Source organism: Poecile atricapillus, chromosome 4 (genome assembly GCF_030490865.1).
Source record: "Poecile atricapillus isolate bPoeAtr1 chromosome 4, bPoeAtr1.hap1, whole genome shotgun sequence".
Classification (NCBI taxonomy): domain Eukaryota; kingdom Metazoa; phylum Chordata; class Aves; order Passeriformes; family Paridae; genus Poecile; species Poecile atricapillus.
This window is the reverse complement of record NC_081252.1, coordinates 44,547,778-44,569,868: the sequence shown is the minus strand read 5'-3', so window position 1 is coordinate 44,569,868 and position 22,091 is coordinate 44,547,778. Positions and strand designations below refer to the sequence as shown.

Here is a 22,091-nt window from a genome sequence, read left to right as displayed (position 1 = left end):
TATTGGTAGGAAAACAAAACCAGCAATTTAAAATGGAGGGAAAGACAACTTTGAAATACTTTTCTGGGTAAGTGACTTGCGTATTTCTTGAGCAAAGTCTGTGTAGCTGGTTCTCCTGTCTCATTGCTTCACTACAAAATACTTAATGGGATTTTTGGGAGGAGGCAGAGGTGGGTTTTACCTTCCCTGTTCCCTTGTTTTGTGTGTGTTGCTCTCCATTGCAGAGTAAAAGGTTCCTTTTCTCTTTATTATCCCTCCAAGAAAACAACACTTTTACTAATGTGGACAACAGAAGGTAATAATAGGTTCTTGTGTTTTGTTTTTCTTGATAACGTGGTTGATGGAATTAGGTAGATTGAAGAAAATTAATGGCATGAAATTTTTTGAATGTGCAGCAGAGACGAGAGGGATGTTCTGGCCCAAGAGATGCATTGCTTGATAAATTTGACTTCTGGTGGTCTAATGAACAGACTGCCTGGTATCTCCTACTACCCTGCTATGCTAAATTATGAGTTCAGATATGTTAAATATTTCACTGTGGTAAATATAACCAGTGGTAACCTCCTAGAAATCCTCACAAGTAAGATGGGTGATGGTTTATTCATAGGTGGATGGTTTTGTGGGGGAGTTTGCAATGCTGTGTGGCTCAGGGTAGCTCTGCTGTACAGCGTTGACCTTTACAGGCTGTAGGCTGAACCCTGTCTGCGGATGTGGGGCTTGCATTTCTACAGATCCCACCTGACTCCTGAAACAAGGACACTTGATAGCATAAGGCTGCTGTTCTCTTGCTGCCTTTCACGTTGAGAGTTACTCATCTACACAGGGTAAAGTATGATTCCCCATCAGGAAGGAAGTTTGGAACTGGATAATCTTTAAGGTATTTTTCAACCCAAACCATTCTATGATAGTAAAATACTTCTTTTTTGGTTAGGATTTGAATCTTAGTGGTGTGGTAGTTTGCTCAAAACTGATTGAAAACAGCTTGCATTATTTTATAGAGATGTAGAGGAAAAAAGGATTTTGCTTTTGTAGTTGAATCGCTGAAATGCTATAGCAGAAGTGTATGATGTCCTATTTCTAGAAGAGGATTTCTCCCTTTATTTTTTTATTAATTACTGTTCTTGAACCCAGAACTGGCTTCTGCAGTTGGACTGCAATAACAGCCTGGTAAGGTTAAGTAGTTTCCTAGGAAAGCAGGAAGAAAATGCTTACTATCACTGACTCAGAGTAGATGCAGGCGTACTTTAATACTTGAGGTCAGAAGGTTGCTCTGTTTGTCATACTGTTTTTTGGGCTACTGGTCTTGGGAGGTCACTCAGTGAACCAGTTGGTTCTCGTGAGTACTTGCTGATCTTTCAGTCTCAAGAGTGTTAAGGGTTATGTTTTTTGTAACAACCTGCTGGATGTAAACACTATCTAGTGTGATACAGTGGGGCTTAGTGTGCCTGACCCAGGTTGTCTTCTGTGAGAGTTCAGGTGTCAGAAGTATAAGTGAGAAACTCCTTCTCACAGTGTCTCAAGTGAGCAATTAAACCATGTGTTAGCTTGATATTGCATACTGGGCTTTCTGAATAGTAGCCTTTTCCTGGGGGGAGTAGAATGAATAAGTTGGTATGATCTACTCAAGCTGAGTAGATCATACCACAAGAAAGCTGTTGGGTTCTGTGGGGTGCTTTTCATCTAAGTGGTGTTTAGAATGAGGACACTAGACTGACAGAGTAGTGCCATGATGTACTTGCAAATTAGAGTTGCAGGGATGCATTTCTAATAGATAGCAGTGTAGGCTGAAAAATAAATATTTGTAGGCATCTTATCTGGTTTTTGGAGATGAGAAACTGGTAAGACTGCTTAGTGACATGTTGTGTATGTATAGGCATGGATTGAAGCTAACTTAATCATTCTCTGAAAGGTTTTAGAGGTAGGTGTTGATTTCCCTTTATACACAGGGTTACCAAATGTTGGAGGACAGCAATTGCACAAAAGGCATTGAACAGATTCTTGTCACGTGTTTCAACTCCTGAACTTGAATAAACTCTAGTGACCTCACCAGTGTGCACTCAAATTACTTACTGGACATCACTGAGAGGCAAGAATCCAGGTGGAGTTCCACTTGATTGCAAGGGGACCGAGGCCAAGTATCTGAGGATAAGCCTATGACTTTCCTTGATGCTGTGAACAGAACCTTGACATGCCAGTTTCAGATTTAGTGTACCTTAAAGGCTGCAGCAGAAGCCTTAAATTTGATTGCAGTTTATGAAGTAAGTCACTGTGGCCTTACTGATGGGTCTGAATCCAGCTTGTAGTTTGTTCCCCTCCAGTTCTGCCTTGCCCCAAATGCAGGAACAGAAACTGAACTAGTAGAGGCAACCTACACCCCAATGCACGATGCCACATGGTTCTGGGAGCTGAAGAGGAGTTGGATGTCAGGTGTGAATATTAAGGACTTGGTGGTTCTTCCTGCCTGGGGTATGTTCCTTATTAACAGTTCTCTAGTTCTTTACTCTTGCAGGAAGGTAAATATGTCAGTTACTGCTTTAAAAGAAAGGTTTATAGCTCTCATGCTTGGCTGGGTGAACTAGGTTATTTCTGGGTAAGATAATTTATTTTTTTTAAGTTGGGGAAGGGCCAGGGGATGAGGCAGAGTTCATGGAGGAGGAGGAGGTCATAGTAGTGGATTAGACAGTTCAATGTATTTGTTTCATTCATACAAATCTTCTCTGGCTGAGGAGTCATATATGACATGACAGGCTGCACCACAGTAGGCATCTTGCTGTCCTGTTTGTTATACAGGGCTTAAACTGGGACTTCTCCTTCAGGTCTCAAATACCAAAGCTCCTTTGCTGTATCTTGAAGGTGGTTGTGATTTGCTTGTTGGTTAGTTTAGCTACGTTGCAGGTGTTTGCAAGGCCTCAGTCAGATTCCCCTCTGACTGTGGGACAGGCAGAAAATCTTGTGAGGACTTGCATGCAGTTTTGTGCCTGATGTGTAGTATTACAGTAGTCCACCCTCTTCCCCAGATGTGCTCTTGTGTTTCCTTCTGGAAGCTAATGGCTATCTGGTCATTGAGCCGAGAGTTGATCTAGTTGAGAATTTGCATCACAAATAATGTAGAAATATGGTGCTTGCCAGATCACCTCCCTTGTGACTGCCTGGCCAGTGTGGACAGGGTTGAGAGAGCATGTATCTAGGACAGGTTGGACTAACTCAAATTTAAGGTGATTATAAATGCACTCTGAGATTAGGATTATGTATTCTATTCTGACAAAAGGATTTCTTAGGTTAATAGCCAAAGCTATTTGTTCTGCCTGTTTTTTTATACATAATAAAGGGGCTAGAACATGATTCTGCACTTGTTCTTTCAAAGGCTGAATGGAGAAAGGCTTAAGTAAAAAATGAGATCCATGGGAGCTGTGCAGTGTAACCTGTAAGAGTAAGAAAAAAACAGACTGCAGTGGCAGGTAGCTGTCAGGACAACTCAAAAGATACGTGGGTGGCTGGTTCCCTGTTTCAGCATATCATAATGAAAACATCTTAGTGCTATATTGCTCATAATAAGAGATGGGCAACTTGTCTTGTAGATTTCTTCTCCCTGCAAGAGGCTGTAGAAATAACACAGCCTGTTCTTTTACACCATGTGATGGACCTGCCTTTATGGCAGTGCTAGCGTGTTGTTTATCTAAATATTAGAATAGAGAGAAAGAAAGGCCATTGGTTCTTGGGGTTGTTTTCTTTGCAATACAGAAGCTGAGGCTGCTCTCCTGTTCTCTTCCGTTGCACTCGAACGATGTCTGGCTATGGATAGACAATAGGCAGACTGCTGCCCACTGTAAATAGACCATTGTACGCCGAGAGTAGGAGCAGCAAAGAACGGCAGAGCCCTGCCAACTTGGGTCGTTGCCTTGAGATACTGGCTGTGCTGTAAAGAATGAGTCTTGGGTGCGGCAGGGGGTGTGTGTGTGTGTGTGTGTGTGTGTGTGTGTGTGTGTGTGTGTGTGAGCAGAGAGAGCTGGCTTTGTCTGAAACTTACAGCGCTCCTTAGCCAAATTGATATGGTGAGTTCAGAGGGGTGCCTTTTTGGGCTGCACTGGGGGAACTGTTTGGAGGTGGTCAAGACAGTTTTCTCTGAAGCAGTTTTAACTCATTACCCACACTGCTTTCCCTCTGGTCTTTTAGAAAAAAGACCAAGGTCTACTGATTACATTGAGAAAGAAGTGCTTTTGACCTCAAATGTCAATTCTGCTCTTTCCCCCCTACACGTAGCAATCTGAGTATTACAGACTGGTACTTTTCACTTGGCATCTCCTTCCTTTTGGTCTTCAGCTGTGTCTCACTTAGTTTGAGTCTGTTCCTTGTGTTCCAGATACTGCTTGCCAAGAAGGAATTGCAGGACTAGAATTTGTGAAGAGAGTGTGGCTTTTTGTACTTGTTTTGAGTGAGCAAACTTAGCAGGACTGCTCCTTGAGGAGAACAACTGAAAGCCAGATGCAAGCTCCACTGGGAAGATCTTTGTATCTCAGTGTGAAGGCTCTAAACTATTCTCCTTGGTCATGATAAAAACCCAGGATGTCTGATGTTGGAGTGTAAGCCAAGTAAATACTGAGATGACTTGAAGGCTGGAAGGCATTGGAGCCTCTTTTCTTGATGGGGTATATTTGGATGCATATGTTAAGAATGTGAATTTATTGTCTTGGTTACGCTGGCTTTGCCCTAAATGCAGAAGACAAGCGTTCATATGACTTAACAGGTAGTATTAAAGCTTGGAATTGCTTAGTGTTGCAGAAAACTGTGTCTTCACCTTGTTTTTTATGTGGATAAGGCAGAAGGTACACTAAGATATCTCAATATAATCATAAGCAGCAGAATGTATCGTATACCTGATAACTTGTGGTATAACTGCTCAAGAAAAGTTTTATGTTGCAGGCTTGCCTAGAAACAACTGTTCAAGGAAATGAAAAGCAGAGGCGTGCACCTCTTCATGCAGACTGAAATCATAGCTGATTCTTGACTATAATGGGACTGTTGTGTGAATTAAAGGATGATGTTTACTTCAGTCTTGTTACCTCTAAAGGCATCACAGCCTTTTGAGTAATTCAAGTTACATTGCATTCCTAAATCATAGTGTATGTGCAGGACACTTCATGACTAATGCAGACAGGAAAGCAGTTTTAAAAGTCAAAGGTGCTCATTGTGGAGCTTGAGGAAAGAGCTAAGCTTGCTTTTAGCCATTACACACATCACAGACCCCCTTATCTAGTTTTGTAACTTGGTGTCTATGATAAAGTATATGTGAAATTAACTTTTAAGTCCAGATTTCTTTGTTGGTCTATGAGGTTTTTTTTATTCTTACTGTTCAGCTGTGTATAGTAAAACTTAAGAAGTAGTTTTTGTACCTGCAATGTTAATGAACATGATTAGGTGCATAAAAAGCATGGTGATCTTAGCTATTAACTCAATAACTTACTCCTTTTTTAAAAAAGGAAGATGATGAGCTTGTTTATATATTCAGATCATCACTACCTTCTGTTACTACAGTCTGATGTGTTGTGGGTTTTGATTATAGTCTGCTGTATATCACTGTGCAAATAATGAAAAGGCATTTATGTAGTGGCCCTGTGCTGCCAGTCAAGGTGATACAGCCCTGTGCCTGAAGGTTATGCCAGAAAATAAAAGTGTGGGGAAGAGAGAGCAGTGCTTGCCAGCTGTGGATTACTCCATGGGTCCAGGACTGTTCCAGAGATGGAACTTGATTCCAATCCTGACACTGCCCCCATCCATGACCTTGCTTCAGCCTGTCCTGTTAACATTGTGAAAGCATGGGCCCTTTGAACTAATTTTATTACTATTTTGCTGTCTCTAGCAAATCTTGTCCAAATACTAGTTAGACTTTTTGTGAACTAGGCCATGTTTCTGTTGTCTGGCTGAATAACTGATTGCAACAGTAAAGATTTCAAGGTCAGACTGTAGAGATTTTCCTGTAGAAATATAAAATGTTAACTGAGTAGTGTTCTTAAAACTTGTAAATGTAATTCTGTCCATTTAGGTTTCAGAGTCTCATATGCCACCATCCTTCAGCGGTGGCTCCTTACACAGGATGCTTTAGCTGTTAGCTACCTCTTTTGACATTCTCTAGGACTTTCGTTTAATTCTGTTTTCCATAGGAAATAGCTAGGACCTAAATAACCTAAGTAAATACATCTCTTTGTTCTTCAAGCGAGCGGGACAGCGTTGCCAGCCGTCGCTGTGTGTGTGGCGGCCGTGGCGGTGTCGGGGCCCGCGGGCGCCCTTGAGCGCGGTGGGGTGAGCGCTGCGGGCCGAGCGCTGCCGGCTGCCATTGGCCCCGCGCGGGCCGGCTGCTCCCGCTCACCTCTCACCTACTGGGCATCGGCCGGGGGCTTCGCCATGTGACACGCGTCCCGGGAGACCTTGGCTGTGGCGGAGAGCACCAGCTGAGCTGACTGCCATCCCGCTTTTTTTCTGCAGCTGGTTCTTGCTGTGGAATATCCGTGTCAGTGAGTGCTGGCAGGGAGCAGCCTCTTCCAGCTCTTCCTTCTGTGTGAACGTGACAAATCAAATGCGCTTCCTGTGCTTGATTGTATTGCTGCGTGCTGCTGCCTTGAGCGTCATTTGCCACTGCTTTAGTCTGCCTTATGACCAGAGATAAATTACTGGCATGGTGCTGGGAGAAATAGGAAACTTGCGAAGTACCGTGGAGGAGCTATGGGAGGATATTGGTTATGAAAGCAGCTTGCTGTACTGATCTTTCTGTGCATGCCTGAAGGGAAAGTGGAAAGAGTTTATTTTACTGGACTTGGGAAAGGAAAAATTGTGCTCCTGCTATGCTCCTATAGGATTGGGATGTTCTGTTACATGTAGGCAAGATAACATATGTCCCTGCCCTTCATTTCCCAGACTTTCCTGCTTGATGATTAACTGCTTAAACAATCTTAGAGTACATTTACTCGACCAATAACTACTTTACATTTGTGAAATTCTCTCCTTTAATAAAAGGTCTTCCTTTTTTTTTATTAAATACGAGTGCCGTCTCTGTTGAAAGCAATACTAAAATCCTGAATAAATTCCTTCTTCTCAGCTCTACCTGTTTTTCTAGAGTATGAACTAATAATTGCTTGTTTACTTAATTGCAGCACAGATATCTAAAGATATTGCCTGCCTAGCAGCAGAACAAGTTATTTTGATAGTGGGAAGCCAGTAGACAATATACACTGGTGCCCTACAGCAACAGTGAATCAAAGTGGATTTCAGATTTTTTGTGCAACTTTTTTTTTCATACCAACAGATTCCAGCATTGGAACAACTGCACTGAACTGCAATGCAAGCACATGAGTTGTTTAGATACCTACGAATGCCAGAACTTGGGGATGTCCGACAGTATGTGCGCACCCTTCCGACAAATACGCTGATGGGCTTCGGTGCTTTTGCAGCTCTCACGACCTACTGGTATGCAACAAGACCAAAAGCACTAAAACCACCATGTGATTTAGCAATGCAGTCTGTGGAAGTAGAGGTAAGTGCCACTTGATGGATGCTGTAGTTCACTGAAATCTGAACCCTAAAAGCAGCATTGAGAGAGACCAAACACTTGATCAAATCACCCTTGATTTACAATAGGGAGTTTCTAAACCAGTAGTCTGGGGAGTATGCATTTCTGAAATGTGGCTTGAACTCACCATTTTGGCTTTCTGAATTTGGAAACCAACTTGAGGGCTGAGGAAATAACTATCACAAGAGAAAAAGACTCCGCCGAGACAGCTGAGCTTCTGATCTCACTAGTGACAGAACTTGTTCATGTTAGAATTGGCACAGTATAGTTTTCAATTCCTGGCCACATGATGACCTATTAAATTAGTTCTTGATGTCAGAATGTGTATGCTGGTATATACTGATTAGACTATACTCTTCTATTATTTTTAGTGTATAATAGCTGACACATGAGACTTTATATTGTGTTACAAGCATGAAGAGGGTACTAATTGTCCTCAGATGATCTATGGAAAGAAATATTAGTCTGCCAAGAGATCCCAGCCATAGAGTAAGTTGAAATTAAACCAGCCACCTGCTAAACTCTAGATATGCTAACTTTTGTTTTACACTTTTTAGAGGCACAGTTACTTTTAGGTAGTGGTTTTTTAAAAATGAAGTTAAATGCAGAAAGGGTCTGACTGGGAGAAACTGTTGCTTTGTGAGCAAATATAAACTACTGATTGCAAGGCTGGTGTTTTTGGGAGTTGTGGTTGTATTGATTTTGCTGCTCACTACAGAGTCAAATATTTATTCTTCCAAGAGTGTTCTCTATTCAGGATAGACAAGTTGTTTTCTCCTTTTAAATGAAGGAGAGTTTTTGAAGGTTGTGCTCTTTAAGGGAGAGACTTAGAAAATGTAGAATTAGAAAGCTGACAAGCTTCTTGCCTCACAATAGTCAGAAACTATCTCTCTCTCTCTCTATATATATATATACACACTTGGAACTGAAGTCTCCTTGTACACCACATTCTTCTGCATGGATGGACTGCATCTAGTTGTCATGTATCAAATGAATTAACATGACTCTTGCACCTAAGAGCAGATGTGATTACAAACTGGTGTAAACAAATGTGGCAGAATTTGAGATTTATAGTAAGTCAATTTCATGAATTTTTGGCACTTTTTTAATGTTTCATACTATTATTGAGATTGAAGAATGATACACTAGTTGGCACCTCCCTTCACAATTTACTTCCTAATCTCAGTGGAGCATACAACGAGTTTACTGACACATCACGTTACTGTAGCAAATAGTGATGTGCTACTAAAAGTACACAAAAGGGAAACAAAAATATGCACTTGTAATGTGATAATTGGCAAAAAAACACCTCTATGTTCAAGCAGCATATCTAGAGTAAGGATCTAGAAGTTGGATCTCACTTCTCTTGGTGAGCTTTTCCAATTCTGACAGCAGACATGTAGACAATGAGTAGAATAGCCTTGTAAACAGGACATTTTGGTTGCTGGAATGAGGTAGCAGTGCAAGTTTTCCAGCTGTGGAGTGCCTCATTAGGCAGTGCAAACTTCAGCAGATTTTTGGGGGACATTGCATTATAAGATGATAAGACAGTAGCTCTTAGCTGTCCATAAATCCCATGATGAATACTTATTTGCTTGAGACTCTTGACAGCAGTCTCAATTCGCTGCCTTTATTTCTTCAAATAGTATTACTTGTCACTGCTGGATTCTGAGATTTGAAATCATTGTTTGGTGGTATGAGACTTCACTAAGCGACTTAATGCATCATTGATCCAATTACACTAATTGGCTCTCTGATCAGAGCAAGATAAGTGTAGCAGCATTATTTTTCAATGCCTCTTTAGAAAATACGTTTTAATGGAAAGGCTGAATGGTAGTAAGACTTAAATTAAAAACACCTGGGTGTTAGCATGTTGCAGTGATGAGATCTTTGAAATTAGTAAGATCTCTCCAGTATTGTTTTCATTAAGGGCTGTATCTGAACTATTAATAATGTTTAAAATGGTAGTCAAATGAGAATGTATGTTTTGGATCAAGTCTAAGTGTCTGTTGGAATTTCTGCTCTTATAACAGTGACAAGATTTTAATACATTGCCTGGTATTCAGGTTCTCATAAAATTTTGCTTAAAATTTAACTTCATCCATTTTCTTGTGTATGTGTTGAGTTGTCGCTTCTACAGAGGAAAAATCAAATACTGCTCTGAAATTGTCTTAACTTTTTTTTTTCTGCCTAAACAATATGATATTAAAAGGCCTGAGCAGTTGCTCCAAAAAAGACATGGCAGAAGGCATTGCCTCTTTGCTACCATTTTACTATCTAATCTACCTGTTCATTTACAATAAGAAATTTGAACTAGAAATAAACTTCTACATAATTCTCACTTTTGACTTAACTTTGTTACATGCCAAGGGAAAAAGTGAGGTCCTTGACTGGAATAGAGTTTCTACATGTTCTCATAACGTATCTTCATAACCTCATATGGGAGAAGGAAGATCCCATTTACAGTTTTTCCAGGTCGCTTCCCACCTCTCAAAAGTTTTGTTTTGGTAGATCAGCACCCAGTGACCTGTTTTAACCATCCCTGGATGAACATCAAGATTGCACACATAGTTGAAAATGAGTGCAAAGAGTTACTCAAGTGGCAGAGACACATTGCATTAGGCCAGGCTGCTCAGAGCCCATATCAGCCTGACCTTGAACACTTCCAGGGATGTGTCATCCACATCTGGATCTGTCTGCCTGTAGATTGCTTTCTTTCCACTGGTGACTAACAGCTGAATAACTTGGGCTGTTGATTTTGTGTGGAGGTGTATGGCAATCAAATATATTAAATCTTGCTTTAAAAACTTTTATTTGTCCCAACTTATGCTATACAGAAGAACAGAATAGAAATAAATATTAGGATGTCAGTATTTTCTAGGAGTAAGACTGGATTTGACTGCCTTTTTTGTTCCCTTAAGAAAAGATATTCAAATATGGAGAGAAGTATTCAACTCATGAAAACTTTTTAAGTCTTCTGGCATTCTTCTGATACGTTACCAGAATTCCAGCATGCCTTGCCTTTCAAGAAACACTTGATTACATATGTGCTTATCTCCCTATGAATGATCAGTTTCAGGTGCTGTATGGTTACTTAATTTATAATTAATACTTAATATAATTGTATGCTTAAAATTATATGGGTGGTTTGAAAACTCTGGTTTATACTACTTGCTGCTCAGAATAAGTATGTTGGTGACCTAAGCACCACTTGCTAGTATACTTTCCCTCTCAGGTAAAGAAAAATTTCTCGTGTCTCTGAGGCATGGTGGAGCCCACAGTGTGTTTTCACATTACTGCTAATCCTGGGAAGCCTGTGTCAACAAGAAGCAAACCCATGGCTTGAACAAAAGCAGATACTTTGTGACCTGAATAGGCCTTGATAGAGGCCTAATATGCTCTGCTGTAGAATAAATCTGTTTCCTTCAAATGCTATTTTTAACCAATGCCAAGGTTTTACTTATTGACTAGCACTTGATATGCAGTAGATTAATTTCCTGCAAGTCCCTGAGCTGCTGCAAGGGCTACTTTACACAAGTAACTAGAATCTGTTCTCAATTTAATCTGATTTTATTGCCTGGCTACTTTAAGAATACCTATTAAAACTGACAACCCTTTTGATTGCTTATAATTTTACTGGACAGATCTATTAGATGCCATTCAACTAACCTGTGTGAAGTCAGCCAAACATTCCAGTTCTGGGATTCAGGTATCTGGTGGTAATGTGAATTTTAAACAAGTTTGCTGCAAACAGAACTTTCCCTGATATTGCACAAACATTCTGGAAAAAGTCCATTAAGATTAGGTCTTAAAATAGTAGTTCTTGTTGCTTTCAAGCAAAATGTAGATGAGTTCTATTGCTTAGTAGATGACTTAGTTTTGCATTATGCTCCTGGTTTGACCTTCAATATATCTGGGAGTTACTGCTGCATCAATAACACTGAACTTGTGGCCTTCACACAAGGAGCTGGGTGTTTTTCAGAAAAGCTTTTATGCTAATACTGTTGAAAATCTAATTAATTCTACTTTACTAGGGGAAAAAGAACAAAGTAAACAAAACTGAAAGGTGTTTGTTTCCCCTTACCAAAAACCCATGAAAACTGACGTGAACTTTTCAACAGTAGTCTGTTACAGAGTGTCTCTTTATTCAGAAGGATTGTGCTATCAGTCTTGTATCTAAGCAGTGTACTGTCTGATAACTCATCTTCAAATTTGGTTAGTGCCTCAGGCCCTGAAAAAATTGCTTTTGTGGTGCTGTGTAATAGGGCATGTAAACAAAACAGTAGTAGCCCACATGAGGAGAAACAAATACTTCTTGACTCTTGCTGAGGAATGGCTTAGGCTATTGTATTTCAGCTGATGTAGGAATTATAGCACATCAGACATGCTACATGTGATACATTGCACTTGTTGATGTTACCTGTGGCCATGGTAACAAACTACATTGTGTGATCTTTCTTAGATTAGCTCCAGAGTGGCAACACTGGGAAAATCTGTAAGATGACCTTGATTATCCAAGATCAGAGAAACCAGTGAAATAAAGCAAGCAGTCTTGCTTTTCTTTCCAGGCAGAGACATGTGCTAGTGATCTGTTAATTTCCTGTAGAGCAGATTGCTGTGAGAGCAAGTACACTCTTGAATTTCTAATGTTATAAGTTTTTAGAGGTAAGCCACTCATTAACTTGTTCTGGGTCATGTTCACAGTGTACGTTTCTGCTGTCAAAGGAGTGGCAAGCACTGCATTACTCATATGTTTTGCTAAAACAAGTTAGGCTTGTTTTAGTGTAAAAATATTTTTTCCTCTCTGTGCCTTTAATGTGCTAACTGATTTCTATAGACGTGGGTAATACGACATCTTCTGTACATAAACCTGTATTTATGTAGCTTATACATGGAACAGGTAATGTCTGGTCCTCCAGAACACTTTGAAAACAGAAGAAGAACCTATGACTACATATGAACAGATTTTAATTACGGATGCTAGACTAACTAAATCTGTGCCTGAATTGTCTAGGGTTTGACTTTCTGAAAGAGCCAGAAATTGATTATGCTGGTAGAGAAAATCTTATGCAGTGTTTAGTCAAGACCCTCTGTTTAACCAGCTGGGCTGTTCTTGATAAGAACTTGCTTGTAGGTGTCTGTCATCATAAAAGGACTAATTAACAACTGTGGCCTAATAGTAATTGCATAACTGTAGTTTGTGAAACTTGATTGCTCTCTATAAAATGAGATTATTTAATCAGTCACTTTAAAAAAGGTAGTCTTAAAATTGAACTATTAAATTCTTGTATTGTCTTCTACTTGTATCTTATCTAAGTGCTCAACAGCTCAAAAATGTTAATTTTCATTTTTAAGATAGTACTGTCTTGACTGTTTTTAAATAAGTCAGGAGGAAACCCTTTTTTGTAAGATGTAACTTTTAATTGGATTAAAGGACTCTGTGGGACAGAATATTTTGATTATTAGAACACTTGTTTAGGGCATTTGTGATCATGCTTAAAATCATTTAGGGTTTGAAACCACATACTGAAGTGTGATAATGTTCTGTATTCTTAACTAGAAAAATAGATTTGTATTGAACCATTAATATTCTGCCTTGACAGCTCTGAGACTGGATTTAGAAAGCTTGATGAAATTAATTATGGTCTCTACTTCACTAATAGAGTAAAATATTTATTAAGAAAAGGGGTTTCTTTTGACAAAATGTCCTTTGTTAGTCTATATTAGTCTCATTTGTTGTGTTATCTTAGGTAGCAGGAATAAGATTTTGCCTGGCAGATTTTTGGTGATGTAGGGAGCAGTTTGACTCTTGAAACAATATCCTGGAAACCTTTGCATAGCTCTCAGGTTCTCTCAAGAATATTCCTTCAAGCAATTCCCATTCACTTATAGCCAACAAGGGTGTCTAACTTTTCTAATTGCTTTTCCTTAGGGCGGTGAGCATGCTCGAAGGTCCTCTCTTCTCAACAGCGATGAACTCTTGTCGTACTACTATGATGATGTGAGAACAGTTTATGATATTTTCCAAAGGGGTTTACACGTATCAAGTAAGTCTAAAATTAGAGATACTATCTTAAATATGTCAAAAACTACATATTTGAACTCTTAAAATGCAACTGGGCATAGGGGATCTCTATCTAGCAATATGATCAATGCATTGGATGTGAATTTTCTTGAGGACAAGTTAAACAGGTATTTTGTTAAACAGAGTTCTGTGAATAAAGTCAGTGCTGTATTCCTTGGCCTAAACCAACTTTGTTGCTTCTATCCTTTCTCACCTTTCTTCCCTGCACCCCTGAAAAAACCCCATTTGTCATCTGAGAGTGTCTGATGAGAATCTAGGGGCTTACCACCAAGAGTGGTGTCAGGACAGAGGAGCTGGGGTTAAATTTTGAGTAACTTTTATTATTTTTTTAGATAATGGTCCATGTCTAGGTTTTAGAAAACCAAACCAGCCATATGAATGGATCTCCTATAAAGAGGTAAGTAACCTCTCTTAGTGCTAGACTTGCTTTTGCTTGCTGAGACTATTGATACAATGTCTAGTAATGTGATATAACAAATCTGAATTATTTATGTTTTAAAGTAGTAGCAGAATATTGCAGAAAGGTTCTAGTTCCTATTACAGTATCTTAAAGGAGCAGCCTTAAATATGTGCAAGGGAAAGAAAAAAAGAGCCTCTCCTGCACTTGGTTTGTGAACCCCCAAAAATTCTGAAATAAAACTGTTATCTTGGCATCTCAGTGCTGAATTGTTTAGAACTTGGGCACAGCAGCAGCTTTGAAGTAGTGTTCAAGGGCTCAGACTGTGCTTGCTTCCAAGAGGCTCACTTTACACTAGGAGTAGTTCTATCTGCAGGTGGTGTTTGGGCTTCCTGACACCTTGTCTCCATAGTGCTGAATGATGGTTGTATAGGGTGCTAGCAGATCTGCTTCTGACTAGCAGCATGCTGCTTCTTGATCCCTGAAAATATCTATATGCAAATCTCCATTTACAGCTGTGCACACTTAGGTTGTTCCTGATTTAATCAGTTGGTCTTCAAATTTGCATAAACCTTGCCTATTGCATACTGTTAAGGTCATTAAACACCTTCTGTGTGTAACAGACCTCACCTTTTTCCCAAGGTGACTTTGCTGGGAATTTGTTGGGTGCTGCCTCTTTTATTAAAGCTTTGCTTTTGGGGTCATGTGACTAACATGGTTTCAAGTCATGTGCTATGTAGAAAGAATTTAGAAAATTGCCTTCCTAAGCTTTGTTAATAGAACTAAGTGGGTTTTGCCTCCTTGTTCTGATTTTTGAAGGGAGAAATGCTATTCTATAGGCACTGAATGAAGTAAAAGGATAATGTTTGTATGTAATGCTTGTGATTAAGCAGAAATACTATTTTTAGTCATTCTAGGGTCGCTTCTTGGGTTTAACACAGATACAGCAACACAGCCTTTTCTGTGTATGTGTGCTGAACTTCTAAATTTAATTCTTAAATGTTAAGATACAGACTTAACACTTTCAAGTCTGACTGAATCAAGTGTTACTTCTGCTGCATTGAGTATTGAGTGCAAGTGTGATAATTACAATCAGTGCAACATAATGACACTGCAGTGTTTAGGTTATCAAAGTCACAGAGGGCATCCAGAATAGCCTAAAAAACTTCTCTCTCATTCATACAAATTAATTATTAAGGAGAGTTTGCAGTTATGAGCTTTCTCTTATTATTTTTGTCCTTCCTCTTTTTTTTGCCCTTCCAGGTTTCAGACAGAGCTGAGTATGTGGGCTCTGCATTACTCCACCGAGGCTTCAAACCATCTCACGTTCAGTACATAGGAATCTTTTCACAAAACAGACCTGAGGTAATTTAACTAAAATTTTAATCTGTGGTCTGGCCATTACTAAAAGGGCCTACTTCTTTTTCTCTTGGCAGTGTACCTCCCCACTGAGAGCCCATTTGAAAAGCCTAAACACTAACATTCTAGACCTGTGAGCCATTGACATGGCACCTTTTAGCTAAGAACCAAAACTGGTAGTTGACACAATGGTTAATGTCTTGTATTGTTGTTTTGGTTGGGGTTTTTTTTCTGTGTTTTGCCCCCAGAGCTAAATGCAGAAGGCTGGAGGGAGAGCAGAAAAAAAATCAGGGAATTCAGAAGAACTTAACTAATTATCTTCTGTTTCCAGGTTATAGCAGTGGCTTTTTTAATAGGAAGTGAATGTAGTTCTTAGTGAATGTAAACACAGCTTGGTTTCTCTTAAAAAGTAATATTGAAGAACCTAAATAGTTGAAAGTGACAGGAAATCACAAGGAGGTGTTTAAACTTTTAAAACGCAGAGAAACACTTGGCGATTAAATATTTGGACAAAAATGTGTTAAGGTGATAATTCTGTTTCTGCTGGAGGCCCTGGGCACAAAGATTCTGGTAAGGGAAAACTACTGCTGAAGGCAAAAAATGGAAATTAATTTAATAAAAATGGATAGAAAGACTAAAAGTGACACAATTAAAGATCATGTAAGACAGCTATGGGGATATTCAGGTTGATAGTGCATATCCTTTTTAACCCAGAAGTGGCTGTAGATTTCCCTTTCTAAAGACATTATGCAATATTCAGTAAGTATATATTCTCTACACTTGTTTATTAGATCTGTTTGATGGGACTGAATTTCTCTAACCTAGGTTTGTGTTTAGTAGTTTGAGCTAGTACTTGCTGCATTAAGCTAGTTCCTATATAAAGACAGGGGGCTGCTTCTTACCCTTTATCAAAAGAATGCTGTCCCTCTTGATTCAACACTCCCATTTGTGTTTGCAATTATCAAAAGACATCCACAGTTCTGACAGGGTTGGAAGTTCTATCAGTGTCTTGGTCTCTTGTCACCAAAATGCAAGCTGTATGACAAGTGACTTTGGCTTCCTTCTTTCTCAACCTACACCCTAAGAAACTCCCAAGCTCTTGGGTTTTCCTGATGGTTTTCTATTTCTAACAGCTTTAGTTCTATTTCTGTAATAAACAAGGCTGGGATATATTCAATTAGGAAGCTGTTAAATAACATGGAGCTACAGACCATACAGTTCAGTTTCCTGTGCATATGACATAATGAACCAGAAGTAAAAAAGGGACACAGATGTTTTTGTTGCATCAATTTGAATTGTTTCTCTGTAGATCTTTGTGTGCAGGGTCTCTGCTGGGTTAGTGGATTTCTGGAGGAGAAAATGGAATTTTGCTCATGGATCACAGAGATAAAATGCTTAAGTTGCATTGCTTTGAGTTGGGTCAGGAATGAGCTGAAAAGATTTGTTTAAACCAGCAATTTTAAATCTGGGATTTTCCCTGCACAAAACTACTGGATGGGTGTTGTGACATTCCAATTATGGTTACTAATCCAGACAGGAGAATATGTGAAGGGGTTTTTTTTGTGTGTGTGTGTGCGAAATGATGCACATTTGTTATTTCAGGGAACAACTTCTGGGGAAATCCCCTAATGGGGAAAATACTAGCAAAACCAAAACTTGGATTTGTGAATAAAAGTATTACTTTCTCTTTGAGTTCTTGGAAAACAGACATCTCTTCTGGAAGTGGGGAGGTTTTGTTTTGGATTGAGAAAAATCACAACAACGAAGTATCATTTCCCCTAACAGAAGATCAGAGCCATGTCAGAAAAGAAACAGAAAGTCTGACTGCTGTCTATATTTAGTACTAGTTGCTTGCTTGGGCTTTGAGAGAACTTGAGTGTCAGGGTTTGATATTTATATTTACTCACAATTTTAGAAGGAAAATGGAAAAAAGTGTCTTGGTAGCCCAGAAAATAAAGATGCTGGTTGTACCATTGAGAATGATGATGTGCAAGAGTTGTTGGAGGCTGCAAAAGGAAGCTTTCATTGCTGTGTGCAGTTTCTGAAGTCTTTTTGTAGTAGGACCCCCACCTTAATAAAATAACCTCTAAACTTCTGGCTGCTGAACAGCAGCACAGCTGCCCATTGTTACAAGTCCTGGAGGATGCTGTTTAGCAGGAACTGTTCAGTGCACCCTTTCATGGCTATTATAAATCTGCCTGCCTATAGACTTAGCAGTATGTGTAATGTCTTCATGAAACTCTAGTTACCTGTTAGCTGGCCTTGTACTAGTTTTATAAGGAGTCTTTTTGGACAAGAGGTGTAACAACTTACCCATTGCATGAATGCTGTCAAAAAAATTTTCTGTGTTTAAAGCTGCTGAATCAATCGAGTACTTTTGGAAACTGGCCCCTAATAAACAATTTGTAAAACTGAGATTTGGCAACTTTGACATAATCTCTCTTAGATATTTTATTGAATAATTAGCTGAATCATGTTTAAACTTGTCATCATGTGGCGGTGAGGTAGCTGGCTAGTCCTGCAAAAACACTGGAAATTGTAACAGCTTGGGGGAGGGGAAAGGAAACACCTCTGTTAGTGCAAATCTTGTTGAATTTTAAGTTCTGGTAGGTTTTAAGATGCATACTGTTTTGTTCCTGTCATTCAGACAGACTAAAGGTACTGAGAATTTTTGTCAGTCTTTGACTGGAAAATCATAAATGTTCTAGTCTCACTGGCCTCCTCTTTGTCTGGAGGCTCTTACTTGAGGAGTTGAATGCTATTCTGTATTTTGGTCTAGCTAGTTGGTTACAAAATACACCCAAGAGTTACTATCAGAAAAAATAATTGCATTACTGTTTTACCTTGATGGTACTTTGGCTGAAAATAGGCTGGCTGTAAAGCATAACTCACATAGCACATCACAAGGCTGAAATATTCATTATGGTTATTGTTATACTTGTTAGCATGTAAATCCTTCTTACTGGAGCTTGCAGGGATGTAATTGCATTTTTTTAATAGAAGTCTTCATATTAGATTTCTGTCAAGAGGAATGGTTAGTGTTGAGAACTGCTGAGGAACATTCTGGGGCTGACTCTCCAAAGGACTTTTACTTTAATTGCATGTGTTGTATGCCTGACCATCAAATGAGATGCACATAATATAGGGGTAAGAATACTGTGTGTATATAAATTTAACATGTGGTCAGGACATAAGTGAGTATTTCACTGATTCATGGTAATATGAAATATTGAAAGCTTTGCCAACCTCAATAACATAAAACCAATAAAAAATACTGTATTCTTGCTTAAAGGCTTTCTGTTAATAGGTAAACTAAGGAGACAGTTTGTTAACTGATTTTTTTCAACAGTACTTAGTATTACTTTTAGGGATAGGGTTGAATTTTATTGGATTCTTTCCTATAGCTCCTTATTATTTGGGCATTTTTTCCTTCCTCCCACATAAAAATTGAGTAGGTCTTCAAAGTGAAAGAGCAATACAAACTGCCACTTACTTTTTAGAAAGACTTGTCCACATGAGCTGTGTCCTATTAGCCTCCTTGTTAGAAGGAAGCTAAATTTTAAATATGAATCTTTCTTGGAGGGTTGTTACAATAAGCAAAACATAGTGACTTTCATCACTTCTCTTTGTGCAGTGGGTCATCATTGAACAGGCATGCTATGCATTCTCCATGGTGGTGGTGCCACTCTATGATACACTGGGAGCTGAAGCTATTACGTACATTGTGAACAAAGGTAGGACACCTTCAGTAGCTCAGCAAATGGATGTGTGATGACAGTGATGAGTGAGGGCAGAACTATAGCCTTCTTCAGAAAAGCCTTCCATTGTGACATACCGATGTATGTATGGATCTAGTCAAAACTGAACTTGTCATGTTGATAATATAGTTCTTTTTCATCAGCTGACTTGTCATTGGTTTTCTGTGACAAACCTGACAAGGCCAAACTTCTGCTAACCAGTGTGGAAAAGGGAGAAACTCCAATACTCAACACCATTGTTATTATGGATTCTTTTGGTGTGGATCTTGTGGAACGTGGCAAAAAGTGCGGTGTGGAAGTCTTCAGCATGAGAGAAATAGAGGTAAGAATACTTAACTGCTGTCATCCCATTTACTTGCCATGGATTAGTTTCAAAATACTTAACTATCTCTTGGATTGAAGTTTATACAAAAATATGAAAAATAATTGGAGGAAAACAACTTGCTAATGGTATTTCACAATGCCCAAAGTATAAAAGTGGATATGCCAAGATGACAGAATGAAAGCTTATTAACATAAAAGACTGAACACTAGATCTGAGTGTTAAGGCTTGCCCATGTGAAGCATAATGTGATAATTATATACTGTGACTAATATTTGAGAAATTCTTACTTCAAGAAGAACCTGTGTAGGTTTTGGTCGTGTGAAAAATGGTGCTTACCCCTGTACACTGAATCTACAAGGTGTTTTCTGGGGGAGAAGGTAATTGTCAGTCAGCTTCTCACAGGATAAGGTTATGGTGATATAGGGGAATGAGCTTCTGGGTTTTGGAAGTATAAATCATTTTAATTAACCACCTGATATCAAGTCTTGGTTTTGCTTGTAGTTTTTGTCTCCACAGATCTCTTATGTAAGTTTATTTCATAACTTCACTCATTTGGAGAACCCTCTTCCAGGATCAAATTGCATGAAGTACATCTTTACTGTAAGATTGTGAAACTGGGTTTAGCCTGGTTTCAGCTGTAGTTTGGATGAAGGCTTGGCTCATTAGACTTTGAGTATCTCCAGATAAATGTGCTTGTCTTGTGCAGGTGTCAGTAACTGGTGTGAAATGCCTCATTTCACTGGCCTTTTTTTCATAGCAGTTAAGACAACTATGTTAATAGGGCCACCTTCTGGTAAAGATACAAATATGTCAGCATGCCTTCTTTCAAAAGAAGTTTGACTGGCAAACTAGTCTCCATAAAAGTGCCAGGTTAAAATGGAGCTAAAAACATGAAATAAGGCTAAAGTTAAGTGACTTACAGTTCACTGGCCAAAGGGCTGGGTTAAACTTAGAAAAAGTAGCCCAACTGTAAGTTGTCAGGCTAAAATGAACTTCTTTCCTTGAGCTGAACTGCAGTTTTTGACAGAGGATGATGCTTTCCACTGGATCTTCTAGCTATGGAAAAACCAAACTGAGGGTAAATGTTTTACATAAGATGTTTGTGTCCTTAAGTAGTGATGTTCAGTAGTACTATATAGTTCTTATTTCATTAATGCAAACATCACGTGTTAAGTAATAGGTGTTCCAAGAGCCTTTTGGGGAAGTACAGAGGCAAGCTTAAATAATTCTAATAGTCCTTCAGTGAACAGGAAGGTTTTGTCACTTGTTTTTATTTAAGGGCATAGAGACTTATAGTGTCTCCTGAAAGGTAACTATGAGCTGTTTAGGAGCTTAGATTAGATTAGAATACTATTTCTAGCTTTGAGTGGTTGTTTTCTGGATTTCTGGTTTGAGCTTATTGCTCAGCTGTGCATGGGTTAAGTGAACCGTTTCTGTGTATCCCCTGGAAGCCATCAGCTTAGTTTCTGCCCAGTATCTATATATATTGTGTGGTTACTTGTAGCTGAGTAACTCTGAATAAATGGCTCTTTAACAGGAAGAAGTGGTGGAGTTTTGTTCTAAGAGATCAAAAAAAGTGTCTGATGATCTTAGCTGTATATTCAGTAAATCCCAGATTTTACTCAAAGCAGGTTATAGGGAGGTACTGAGCTTCTGGTGGTACTTGAAATGGAGGTGCTGTTTTGATCAGACAGCTGTGTTGCCATAGTGGTAAATCTTTGCATAATGTACCCTTTCAAAAAGGCAAGCTTACAGGTATGGGGATGTTAACTGTGTTTCCAGACATTCCCTTTGTCTTAAACGTCCTAGGGTAAATCTAAGAGGTACATGATACTAAAGAAGTCTAGGGCTCAAAGGAATGCATATGCTGTTATTGTTACCTGGAATGTAAAGCTATGTAAAACAGTGGTGAAGTTGATGTCTGCCCTCAAAGGGTGCTTCCAAAGATATGCTTAACAGAAGGTTATCTTTAATTTGCATAAGCACTTAGGCTAGTATTGTTTCTAATTTTAAATAGACATGACAGTATTAAGTCTTGGTTTGAAACTTTAAAGCTCATAGATACTGAACATCGGCTTGCAAATATTTCCTCTTACTTGCTATATCCTTGGTTTTCATATCCTTTATCTTCTGTCTAAAGAACCCTAACATTAGTGGTCAGGTCTGAGTAACTAAGGAGGAAGAAGGGCTCTGGATGAGAGTTTCTCTTGTGTAAAAGGAGTTCAAACCAGCAATGAAACTCAGTCTTCCTTGGAGGTGCTTGCTGAGATGAATTTTCTTTCATTTATTCAATAATTGTTGGTGGCGCATCTTCTGCTTGAGGTATAGGATTGATTGTTGTCTTACCATAACCTTGAACTTCCCTAATGAGTGACTTCTAGTTTATTAGCTGCAGAAAAGCCCTGTGAATTTTAGCTAAGTTATCATTTTTGTATTTGTAAAACATGGTAGTTATTCTATGTATTTTTGAAATGTGCCTTAAAGCTTTTGTTACTCTTGCATTCACTAGAGAATCACAGAATGGTTTGGTCGGAAGGAACCTTAAAGATCATCTAATACCCATCCACCCTGCAGCCATGGGCAGGGATTGCTGCACTGGATTGCTA

At 39.0% G+C, this 22,091-nt stretch overlaps 1 protein-coding gene across 3 annotated transcripts in view; it reads left to right on the top strand.

Moving 5' to 3' along the window:
- ACSL1 (acyl-CoA synthetase long chain family member 1) overlaps positions 1-22,091 on the top strand; it is a 38,388-nt gene that overhangs the window by 1,646 nt on the left and 14,651 nt on the right. Inside the window, exons 1-7 of one of the 3 annotated variants that reach the window (XM_058838130.1) lie at positions 757-877; positions 7,298-7,525; positions 13,494-13,608; positions 13,979-14,043; positions 15,307-15,408; positions 19,037-19,136; positions 19,304-19,482. In XM_058838130.1, coding sequence (XP_058694113.1) covers positions 7,331-7,525; positions 13,494-13,608; positions 13,979-14,043; positions 15,307-15,408; positions 19,037-19,136; positions 19,304-19,482 — 756 coding nt within the window. In that variant the 5' untranslated portion in view covers positions 757-877; positions 7,298-7,330. Of the gene's footprint in view, positions 1-756; positions 878-6,236; positions 6,510-7,297; positions 7,526-13,493; positions 13,609-13,978; positions 14,044-15,306; positions 15,409-19,036; positions 19,137-19,303; positions 19,483-22,091 lie in introns of those variants that run through there. The other 2 variants (XM_058838129.1, XM_058838128.1) reach the window with 2 other exon arrangements.